This window comes from Neopsephotus bourkii, unplaced genomic scaffold (assembly GCF_033783945.1).
Source record: "Neopsephotus bourkii isolate Nb327-2 ecotype Australia unplaced genomic scaffold, CSIRO-AGI_Nbou_v1 NB_518, whole genome shotgun sequence".
Lineage (NCBI taxonomy): Eukaryota > Metazoa > Chordata > Aves > Psittaciformes > Psittacidae > Neopsephotus > Neopsephotus bourkii.
This window is the reverse complement of record NW_026901019.1, coordinates 2,603,349-2,614,644: the sequence shown is the minus strand read 5'-3', so window position 1 is coordinate 2,614,644 and position 11,296 is coordinate 2,603,349. Positions and strand designations below refer to the sequence as shown.

The following is an 11,296-nucleotide window of genomic DNA, read 5'->3' as shown; positions in this document are numbered from 1 at the left end:
ACTAAAACACTTTTTAAGCCATTTTTGGCAATTTTTAAAACATTTTTGCATACCTCTATTCTTTGTTAAGACTTCATTGACTATTTGTAACCGTGTTTTGCCCCTTTCTAACTCGTTTTAAGCCATTTTTACTATTTCTAACCCATTTTTACCTGCTTCTAACCTGTTTGAATCCACTGTTGGCTATTTCTAAACCCAGTCTTGGCCATTTCTAACCCAGTTTTGCCCAATTCTAGAAAGTTTTAAGCGGTTTCTGGCTATTTCTAAACAATTTCTAAACATTTCTAACCTAATTTTTCCCATTTCTAGTTCGGGTTTACATATTTTTAAATGCTTGTAACCAATTTTTTCTTCCTTCTAAGCTCTTTTAAGCCATGAATTGGCTATTTCTAAATATTTTTTGTCGTTTCTATACTATTTTGTCCTTTGTCTAAAGCTTTTGACTCCATTTTTGGCCATTTCCATCCCAGTTTTGACATTACTAAAACATTCTAACCCATTTTTGGCAATTTTTAACCCATTTTTGCATACCTCTATTCTTTATTAAGACATCCTTGACTATTTGTAACCCTGTTTTGCCCATTTCAAACTCGTTATAAGCCATTTTTAGTATTTCTAACCCATTTTTTACCTGCTTCTGACCTGTCTGAAGCCACTGTTGGCTATTTCTAAACCCAGTCTTGGCCATTTCTACCCGAGTTTTGCCCATTTCTAGAAATTTTTAAGCCGTTTCTGGCTATTTCTAAAATAATTTTGGCCATTTCTATCCTAATTTGCTTATTTCTAATTCATTTTTACAAATTTGTAAATATTTGTAACCCATTTTTACTTATTTCTCAGGTGTGTGAAGCCATGAATTGGCTATTTCTATACATATTTTGTCATTTCTATGCAATTTTGTCTTCTATCTAAAGCTTTTGACTCCATTTTTGGCCATTTCCAACCCAGTTTTGACATTACTAAAACATTCTAACCCATTTTTGGCAAATTTTTAACCCATTTTTGCATACCTCTATTCTTTATTAAGACATCCTTGACTATTTGTAACCCTGTTTTGCCCATTTCAAACTCGTTATAAGCCATTTTTATTATTTCTAACCCATTTTTTACCTGCTTCTGACCTGTCTGAAGCCACTGTTGGCTATTTCTAAACCCAGTCTTGGCCATTTCTACTTGAGTTTTGCCCATTTCTAGAATGCTCTACTTTGTGGTAGGGCCACTTAGGATACTTGATTTCTATCCTGATTTTTTTGCCCATTTCTAATTCATTTTTACAAATTTGTAAATATTTGTAACCTAGTTTTACTTGCCTCTAAGCTGTTTGAAGACATGAATTGGCTATTTCTAAACATTTTCTGTCATTTCTATGCAATTTTGTTTTCTGTCTAAAGCTTTTGACGTCATTTTTGGCCATTTCCAACCCAGTTTTGACATTACGAAAACATTTCAAGCCATTTTTGGCAATTTTTAAAACATTTTTGCATACCTCTATTCTTTGTTAAGACTTCATTGACTATTTGTAACCGTGTTTTGCCCCTTTCTAACTCGTTTTAAGCCATTTTTACTATTTCTAACCCATTTTTACCTGCTTCTAACCTGTTTGAATCCACTGTTGGCTATTTCTAAACCCAGTGCTGGCCATTTCTACCCGAGTTTTGCCCAATTCTAGAAAGTTTTAAGCGGTTTCTGGCTATTTCTAAACAATTTCTAACCATTTCTAACCTAATTTTTCCCATTTCTAGTTCGGGTTTACATATGTTTAAATGCTTGTAACCAATTTTTTCTTCCTTCTAAGCTCTTTTAAGCCATGAATTGGCTATTTCTAAACATTTTTTGTCATTTCTATGCAATTTTGTCCTCTGTCTAAAGCTTTTGACTCCATTTTTCGCCATTTCCAACCCAGTTTTGACATTACTAAAACACTTTTTAAGCCATTTTTGGCAATTTTTAAAACATTTTTGCATACCTCTATTCTTTGTTAAGACTTCATTGACTATTTGTAACCGTGTTTTGCCCCTTTCTAACTCGTTTTAAGCCATTTTTACTATTTCTAACCCATTTTTACCTGCTTCTAACCTGTTTGAATCCACTGTTGGCTATTTCTAAACCCAGTCTTGGCCATTTCTAACCCAGTTTTGCCCAATTCTAGAAAGTTTTAAGCGGTTTCTGGCTATTTCTAAACAATTTCTAAACATTTCTAACCTAATTTTTCCCATTTCTAGTTCGGGTTTACATATTTTTAAATGCTTGTAACCAATTTTTTCTTCCTTCTAAGCTCTTTTAAGCCATGAATTGGCTATTTCTAAATATTTTTTGTCGTTTCTATACTATTTTGTCCTTTGTCTAAAGCTTTTGACTCCGTTTTTGGCCATTTCCATCCCAGTTTTGACATTACTAAAACATTCTAACCCATTTTTGGCAATTTTTAACCCATTTTTGCATACCTCTATTCTTTATTAAGACATCCTTGACTATTTGTAACCCTGTTTTGCCCATTTCAAACTCGTTATAAGCCATTTTTAGTATTTCTAACCCATTTTTTACCTGCTTCTGACCTGTCTGAAGCCACTGTTGGCTATTTCTAAACCCAGTCTTGGCCATTTCTACCCGAGTTTTGCCCATTTCTAGAAATTTTTAAGCCGTTTCTGGCTATTTCTAAAATAATTTTGGCCATTTCTATCCTAATTTGCTTATTTCTAATTCATTTAATTACAAATTTGTAAATATTTGTAACCCATTTTTACTTATTTCTCAGGTGTGTGAAGCCATGAATTGGCTATTTCTATACATTTTTTGTCATTTCTATGCAATTTTGTCTTCTATCTAAAGCTTTTGACTCCATTTTTGGCCATTTCCAACCCAGTTTTGACATTACTAAAACACTTTTTAAGCCATTTTTGGCAATTTTTAAAACATTTTTGCATACCTCTATTCTTTGTTAAGACTTCATTGACTATTTGTAACCGTGTTTTGCCCCTTTCTAACTCGTTTTAAGCCATTTTTACTATTTCTAACCCATTTTTACCTGCTTCTAACCTGTTTGAATCCACTGTTGGCTATTTCTAAACCCAGTCTTGGCCATTTCTAACCCAGTTTTGCCCAATTCTAGAAAGTTTTAAGCGGTTTCTGGCTATTTCTAAACAATTTCTAAACATTTCTAACCTATTTTTTCCCATTTCTAGTTTGGGTTTACATATGTTTAAATGCTTGTAACCAATTTTTTCTTCCTTCTAAGCTCTTTTAAGCCATGAATTGGCTATTTCTAAATATTTTTTGTCGTTTCTATACTATTTTGTCCTTTGTCTAAAGCTTTTGACTCCGTTTTTGGCCATTTCCATCCCAGTTTTGACATTACTAAAACATTCTAACCCATTTTTGGCAATTTTTAACCCATTTTTGCATACCTCTATTCTTTCTTAAGACTTCATTGACTATTTGTAACCGTGTTTTGCCCCTTTCTAACTCGTTTTAAGCCATTTTTACTATTTCTAACCCATTTTTTACCTGCTTCTGACCTGTCTGAAGCCACTGTTGGCTATTTCTAAACCCAGTCTTGGCCATTTCTACTTGAGTTTTGCCCATTTCTAGAAATTTTTAAGCCGTTTCTGGCTATTTCTAAAATAATTTTGGCCATTTCTATCCTAATTTGCTTATTTCTAATTCATTTTTACAAATTTGTAAATATTTGTAACCCATTTTTACTTATTTCTCAGGTGTGTGAAGCCATGAATTGGCTATTTCTATACATTTTTTGTCATTTCTATGCAATTTTGTCTTCTATCTAAAGCTTTTGACTCCATTTTTGGCCATTTCCATCCCAGTTTTGACATTACTAAAACATTCTAACCCATTTTTGGCAATTTTTAACCCATTTTTGCATACCTCTATTCTTTATTAAGACATCCTTGACTATTTGTAACCCTGTTTTGCCCATTTCAAACTCGTTATAAGCCATTTTTATTATTTCTAACCCATTTTTTACCTGCTTCTGACCTGTCTGAAGCCACTGTTGGCTATTTCTAAACCCAGTCTTGGCCATTTCTACTTGAGTTTTGCCCATTTCTAGAAATTTTTAAGCCGTTTCTGGCTATTTCTAAAATAATTTTGGCCATTTCTATCCTAATTTGCTTATTTCTAATTCATTTTTACAAATTTGTAAATATTTGTAACCCATTTTTACTTATTTCTCAGGTGTGTGAAGCCATGAATTGGCTATTTCTATACATTTTTTGTCATTTCTATGCAATTTTGTCTTCTATCTAAAGCTTTTGACTCCATTTTTGGCCATTTCCAACCCAGTTTTGACATTACTAAAACACTTTTTAAGCCATTTTTGGCAATTTTTAAAACATTTTTGCATACCTCTATTCTTTGTTAAGACTTCATTGACTATTTGTAACCGTGTTTTGCCCCTTTCTAACTCGTTTTAAGCCATTTTTACTATTTCTAACCCATTTTTACCTGCTTCTAACCTGTTTGAATCCACTGTTGGCTATTTCTAAACCCAGTCTTGGCCATTTCTAACCCAGTTTTGCCCAATTCTAGAAAGTTTTAAGCGGTTTCTGGCTATTTCTAAACAATTTCTAACCATTTCTAACCTAATTTTTCCCATTTCTAGTTCGGGTTTACATATGTTTAAATGCTTGTAACCAATTTTTTCTTCCTTCTAAGCTCTTTTAAGCCATGAATTGGCTATTTCTATACATATTTTGTCATTTCTATGCAATTTTGTCCTCTGTCTAAAGCTTTTGACTCCATTTTTGGCCATTTCCAACCCAGTTTTGACATTACTAAAACACTTTTTAAGCCATTTTTGGCAATTTTTAAAACATTTTTTTTCCAGTGCCTCCCTAATGGTTCGATGGCTGAAGTCTGTTTTAACTATACATGCATCCTACCTTTCCACAGTAAGTGTTCTGCATTAATGCTAATGCACATAACTAAAACTAGATTTAAATGCTTAAATAAATCTGTGGTCTTCCTCTGGGAATCTCTCTCCTGCTCTCTATATATGGGAGTGCCCAAATCAATATACAGAGTACAGTGTACTTCTGCCACTTCTGCTAAATTGCTGCACACTGGTTATAAATCGTTTGCCTTGATCATTCAGGGCATAGTTCCAGTCATTCCAAAGTCAAACCAAGATAAGTTGTGTCATACCTGTGAGGTTGGGGAAAAAATTAATGTTGGAGATTGATTTGGCCTGTGTCATTAAGTCTTTGAGAACTAGATTGCCTTGCTGTTGCAGTGCTCATCTTGAGGCTATCTTGGGCATGGCTGTGTGGTAATGGTGTGCCAAAGTTGTTAGCGTAGTAAGTAATGTTGTAGCTTCTGGTCCAGCTTTGTCTTACAAGGGATGGATAAAGCACCCTTTTTCAGTTAAGAAAAAGGCATTTTTGTGTTGTTAATCCTTTCCATTTAATGCAGTTTTGTGGTGTGTCAGAACTTGCACACCTTGCTGAGGCTGCATTCATACATTGGTGTATATCCAGTTCTCATTTACACAGCTTTCCAAATGGTGCTCTGACACCTGCTTATAGCAGTGACCAGGGAAAGGAAGAGGAATAGAATTGCCATGTTTTGAAAGTAGATGATGTTTCTAAACATGTCTAAATGTTAATTGATCAGGCTGCAGGTGGTTTCTGTGAGCCCTCAGCTCTCCCTTCTGTCTTGAAGAATGTGAGCAAGGATTGCTTGCCCCAGAAGTACAAAGATAGTTTAAAAGTAAGATATTTGTGGTGGTGTTAACAGCTTCATTTTTCTTCATCCTTCTCTTCTCCCAAGTTGCCAGACCTTGTTCCTCAGCTGGGAATGCTATACCAGTTAATGGAGAGCAGAGTAAAAACTTTGCAAAAACTCTCCCGTCTGCATGGAAGACTGTTCATTCTTGTCACCCAGGTAAGTTACAGCTAAGTAACACGGGTTGTGCAGAAGAGGTATTATTCGCAGGCTTATCCTCTCTGCTGTGATAACATCCAGTGGGGCTGGTCATCAGGAACTTAATCCAGGTGCTATACAGCTGTGCTGGTAACAGTTGAAGCAGCACACTTAGTTGACTGTCAGTGCTCACTGGAAGTGTTATACATTTTTCCTGCCAAGCGTGTCTACTAGCCCATAGATTTGTAAAGGGGAATAAATGGGAGGTACTGGGCTGCTTCAGAGCAGATACCTCTAAAATTTTACTTTGTCCTTTGTGTTTGTCTGTTCAACTACTACTATAAATGAATTCATGTGTGTTAAGCTTGATGTAGACTTCATTTAGACATTGTTATGAGTTCTGCTGACTTTTAAGGTTGGAATATGTGACTGCATCTAAGGCTAATCTGCAAATTCTATTCAGGTTGCAGCAGCGGAAGCAGTTCAGGATGTCACCGAGATGAATCAGACTGCAAAGCTGGTATATGAGGATGGTAAGTCTTGGATACCAGGTGGAGCTCAGCTCCTGAACTCACATGGCAGCTGATACATGATGGCTGTTCATCATGATCCTGTGCTTATCTACTAGTGTACAATCTGCGAGGAGAGTTTCTGTGGCAATTCCATGGCAGGAAAATCAGTGGTTAATTAATAATGTGGGCAGCTTGTAGTTGGTTGTTCCTATGCCTTCTTTTTCCCTTCTGTTTCCTCCCGTTCCTGCTTCACACATTAAGGAATCGGTTAATTGGAAGTTTCATATGCTGCTTAATGTAAGTGGCAACCTCACATTTTTAGTGTTAGCTGCCCTTCTGCTAAGGTAGATAGAGTCAAGGTACTTTCATGTTTGCAGTAGATGTAAGTGTGTGTGCAAGTGTGCACTTCCAATTTGGCCTGTTTTTCTACTACAACTTCATACAGTATATTCATAATGGAAGTGACTTGTTCCTGATTCTTGTTGATCAGCCTAATCTTCAGATAGGATTAGTTTTGGAACTGAAATAGCATAGTTTGGAGACACAGCAGTATGTGGGGTTGGGCTTTGTTTGCAAAATGACATTTTAAAGTCTTGTCCAGACTGAAGGAATGTTTTCTCTTTGCAGAATCCTCAGAGGAGGAAGGCTCAGATGATGAGATGATTGCAGATAAAGAGTCTGATGTAAGTGGAGTTGGATCAGATCTTCCCCGGTTTGCTTGTAGCAGAAGAAACAGTGTGACTGTCAAAGGTTCAAACATTCCTGTTTATTTTTTTTTTCCCCAGGAAAACTGGGATGAAGACGAAGAAAAAGAGGAGCAATCTGATGAACAAGACATGACTGTTGAAAAGGAGATCAATGGTGATTCTGATTTGGAACCAGAAAATGAAAGTGAGGAAGAATAACAGCACAGAAGGATAATTTTAACAGTTTAAACAAGTGGGCCACCAAACTCTTTAATTCTGGATCATCTTGCGGAAAGATGCCATATTTGCATATCGGGAGTGCAGACTTGTGCACAGCCTATGTGCAGAGGCACCTGTGGGGCATGGTGCATTTCTGAATCCAGAATGCTTAACCATGCCAGCCTTCTCTCGCCCTATTTCCCTGCGCTTACTTATAGAAACATTTCTTCCGCCTCATGGTCAGATTATGCCTGTCATGTGGACATGCATTTGTATCTCAAGTGAAATAAATCTGCCACCACTGTTTGTGTGGTAAACTTGGTTCAGCTTTATATTGAATTTGTTTGCTATTCGAGGATCAAAGACAACCGGTCTGTACCTTCTTCCCATGCTTCAGTTAGCGTAGCAAGTGGGGGCATCCTGCTGCATTTTTATAAAAATGAAATGGAAAACAGGAGAAAAAAAAAAGAAAAAGATATTTTTGTAATATTTAATTCTCTGCTGGATTTTTTTTTCTCCCCTCCCCATCCTCCATTCGTTCAGCCATGCCTTGGTAACATCTAAATGGCAACCTGACTTCAGATGGCGTGGGTTTGGGTTTTTGTTTTTTGTTTTTAACAAATTTGAACTCAAGACTTTTATACGTACAAATCAATGACTTTTCTTGTGCTTCAGAAGGACATTAGAACTATCACTGGCTCCTAATTTTGTTTTAATGGAGGCTGTATATAAGTGTAATGCTAACCCGGAGGATAGGCTGTTGAATTGGGTGAGGAAATGGGAGTAACACTGGGAAATGAGAAGGTGAATGCTTGTGAATACGTAGCGCACAGCAATACCTTTGTTATGGGTTTTTACCTCTCAGTGGCAGAACAAGGATAGCTATTTGCTCAGCTAATGGAAGCTGAAGTGGTGCAAACACATTTTTAAGAGCAAAACAAGGTAAAGGTTTGAGCCATTCACCACTATAATGTACAATAATATATTTGTCTATAAATTGAGCTGTTGCAAGTAAATACCACCCTCTTTGTAAAGTGAATAAATATACATCTCCTTTACCAAATACCTGTCCCGTGGTGTTTGTTGAGAGAGACCTTAAGTAGCTGTGGGGGGTGATGAAGGATGAAGTGCTCTTTGTATAAAGCTCATTTCTAGTGGAGGAGGAAGCCACCCTCAAATGTTACGTGATGTTCTGCAAAGCACCTGTTACTGCTGATTTCTTAGCTTCTGTGTTTTGGTCCTGTCCACTGGTATGCCCACTGCTTGGGAATAGAGGTGGAGTTGCAGTGTTGTCTGGAGGCATTAACGGGTTGCGTTACTGACAAGGCTGGAAGAGACATGGTTGGACTTCATGATCTTAAATGTCTTTTCCAGCCTAGTTGACTCTATGGAATCACAGTTGATTCTATGATTCAGTCTTTGGAAAGCTGCAGGTACAAGGGCAGCAGCCAGAGGCTTCCGGTTTCTGGATGGTTTTAACTGACAGTAAATTAGTGTCCTAATAATTCATTAATTTGCTGGGCATTTAGTTGAATTCTGAGATGCTGTGAAAATAAATGCTTGTGTGAGTACAGACTTGACTGTACCCTCACAAGCCACTGAATCAGGCTGAAGCGATGTGTTTTTAACCAGTACTGATGTTCCTGTGTGCAGGCAGGCTTCAATTCAGGAAAGAGGTGTGTGATTGAAGTGCTGTTTTGCTGAGCTTTTGGGGTGTGGAGTAACAGAAGGAGCAATTGTGTCTTGATCATGCGAGGTCTTTCCGGTATCTGTGTCCCAGCCTTTCCAGAAGTCAAAGTAGGAGCCCTAGGTTAGGGGCAAAGAGCAGGCTGAGTACCTTGTTGGCACTGTCTGGGTATAGGCAGTGGTGGCATGGGACACTTGCCACCGCTTCCCAATGTACCTCTAAGGTAGGCATCATTGCACAGCATAAGGGATTTTTGTCTGCTGGTTTTCACGTGGTGGTAGCCTTATTTCTAGGTTTTAGGAGTGAATAATACATTCTGAATGCAGTGAGAAGCAATACCAGAGACGGCCAGAGGGTGTCACCAGCCCCACAAAAATTCCTAGCAGATGACGAGAAACTGCTGAAGTCTAAAGACGGGAAAAAAGAAAGGGGACCAAACATGCCAAAACAAAAAGATGCCACGATTAAGAGAGAGTTGATAGATAGCCTACCAGCTGGCTCGATGAAGGGAACACAACATATTAGGATCATAATATATTACCTCGCCTTTAATGTTACATCTAGCATATTCTGTATCGTTATGGATATAGTGATAGACAAGGGGTTGTATATCACAACGAGTTGAATCTTAAACAGGGGAAGTTTAGATTGGATATAAGGAGGCAGTTCTTTATTGTAAGGGTGGTGAGCCACTGGAATGGGTTGCCCAGGGAAGTTGTGAATGCTCCATCCCTGGCAGTGTTCAAGGCCAGGTTGGACGAAGCCTTGGGTGAGATGGTTTAGTGTGAGGTGTCCCTGCCCATGGCAGGGGGGCTGGAACTTGATGATCTTAAGGTTCCTGGGACTAGTCATTGTCCAGCATTTAAAAATGGATGTGCTGATAATAGTGCTGTGATGCAGATTGTTTTGGAAAGGTAACCAATGTCAGATTGGTTCTGTTGATGGGCCTGTCACTGAAACACACAGCATACCTTCAGAAGGGAGAATATATTTTGGGGGGATTGGAAGAGACGGAATAACCATCATCGAGGCAGGCTTTTCTTTCAGTCTTTCAGCTCCGAGCTGCTGATTGCTCTGCAAAATGGTGGGGAAAATGCAGCTAAGGCAAAAATGCTGTAGTACTCGACCTCTGTCTGCACTGCCTGGATCTGTCCCCAGGCCTTTGTAATCCATCAGTCAAGCCTCACCATGTGCCCCTTTGAACGTGAGTATTGGTTCTTTGCCTTGTGCCGCATCAGTTGTCTTCTCTGTGGAGAAGGCCGTTGTAATGTTCTTAAAGTATTGGAATGAGAGAGAAAAGGAGAGAATTTGATTATCACTTTTTAAGTAAATTAGTGATAGCACTTTTGGGAATATGCTGAACTGAAGTGCACTCAGGGACCATAAAGGATGCCAATCCAGTCCTTGTGAGAAGACATTTGTAGAAAAGGGAGCTAAGAAAGCATGGTCTGTGTGTCCAGATTAATGTGCAGTGTGTTTCCATGGTGTGTGTGCAGAATCTCAGCTTTCATCAATGTTTTGGTTTGGTTTTTAAGTGTACTTCTAGTTCCCGTGGCTTCAAAAAGCACCTCCCAGGAGAACCAAGCCTAGTGGTGAACAGGCTGAATAAGCAGATGGGCAGAAACAGCAAATCTCCATTCTCTGACAGGTGGCGTGCCAGTCCTAAAACACTGCCTTAAACGCCCAGTGCAACAGGCTTCAGGGCTCTGCAGCCAGCCTCTGTGTGCACTCCGTTGCTGGCTGACCTGGTGGCATATTTCAGTCTATCCCAGGCAAAGCTCTGTTGCTGAATACTGTACCAGTCAGGCCTGCAGGAGTGTGTGCAAGTCTGTGCTCTGCTTGCCTTCCACAGCTCCTCTGGGGCTCTTCTTAGGGCTCCTTTGGGGGCCAGTGGGACCAGTGAGGTCCCAGTGGGACATTCCTTTGCTTTAGGAAAAAAATTGCCTGAGAACTTCCTCTTGGAAACTGTAGCTTCCCTGAGAAATCGCTAGAACTTGTTACAAAAGCACTAGGCATATTAGCTAATATATATATATATGTATATTTAGTGGAAACTTAACAAGGCAAGCATTTGACATAAAAATGAGAGCCTTTTCTGTTTCAGATGTTTGCACGCCTTTGTCAAATGCTTCTGAACATCTCAGCTGCTGCTTAGCTGAAAATTGGTTTGAATGTTTTACCCGTTCTGTGGGAAATAAAAGATCACAACCAAAGCATGCATTTGGAGAGAATGTGTATTTTTATTGAAGACTCTCTTTCCAGTGAAAGCTTTTATTGCTTTTATTGCATCTTCAAAAACATGCACAGACAACAGG

General features: G+C 38.4%; 1 protein-coding gene across 1 annotated transcript; it reads left to right on the top strand.

The window, feature by feature from the left end:
• Positions 1-4,837: 4,837 nt before the first annotated feature.
• Positions 4,838-7,739, top strand: LOC133210820 (WD repeat-containing protein 43-like). The gene is made up of 5 exons (XM_061350553.1): positions 4,838-4,907; positions 5,785-5,898; positions 6,341-6,410; positions 7,017-7,072; positions 7,175-7,739. Exons 1-5 carry the CDS (start codon positions 4,854-4,856, stop codon positions 7,292-7,294), a joined length of 414 nt encoding a protein of 137 aa, XP_061206537.1. The 5' UTR covers positions 4,838-4,853; the 3' UTR covers positions 7,295-7,739.
• Positions 7,740-11,296: the final 3,557 nt, after the last annotated feature.

Coding starts and splice junctions, on each gene's coding strand:
- LOC133210820 (XM_061350553.1), top strand. CDS start 4,854: ATGGTTCGATGGCTGAAGTCTGTTTTAACTATACATGCATCCTACCTT. Junction 4,908..5,784: donor ATGCATCCTACCTTTCCACA/GTAAGTGTTCTG, acceptor TCTTCTCCCAAG/TTGCCAGACCTTGTTCCTCA. Junction 6,411..7,016: donor AAAGCTGGTATATGAGGATG/GTAAGTCTTGGA, acceptor TTCTCTTTGCAG/AATCCTCAGAGGAGGAAGGC.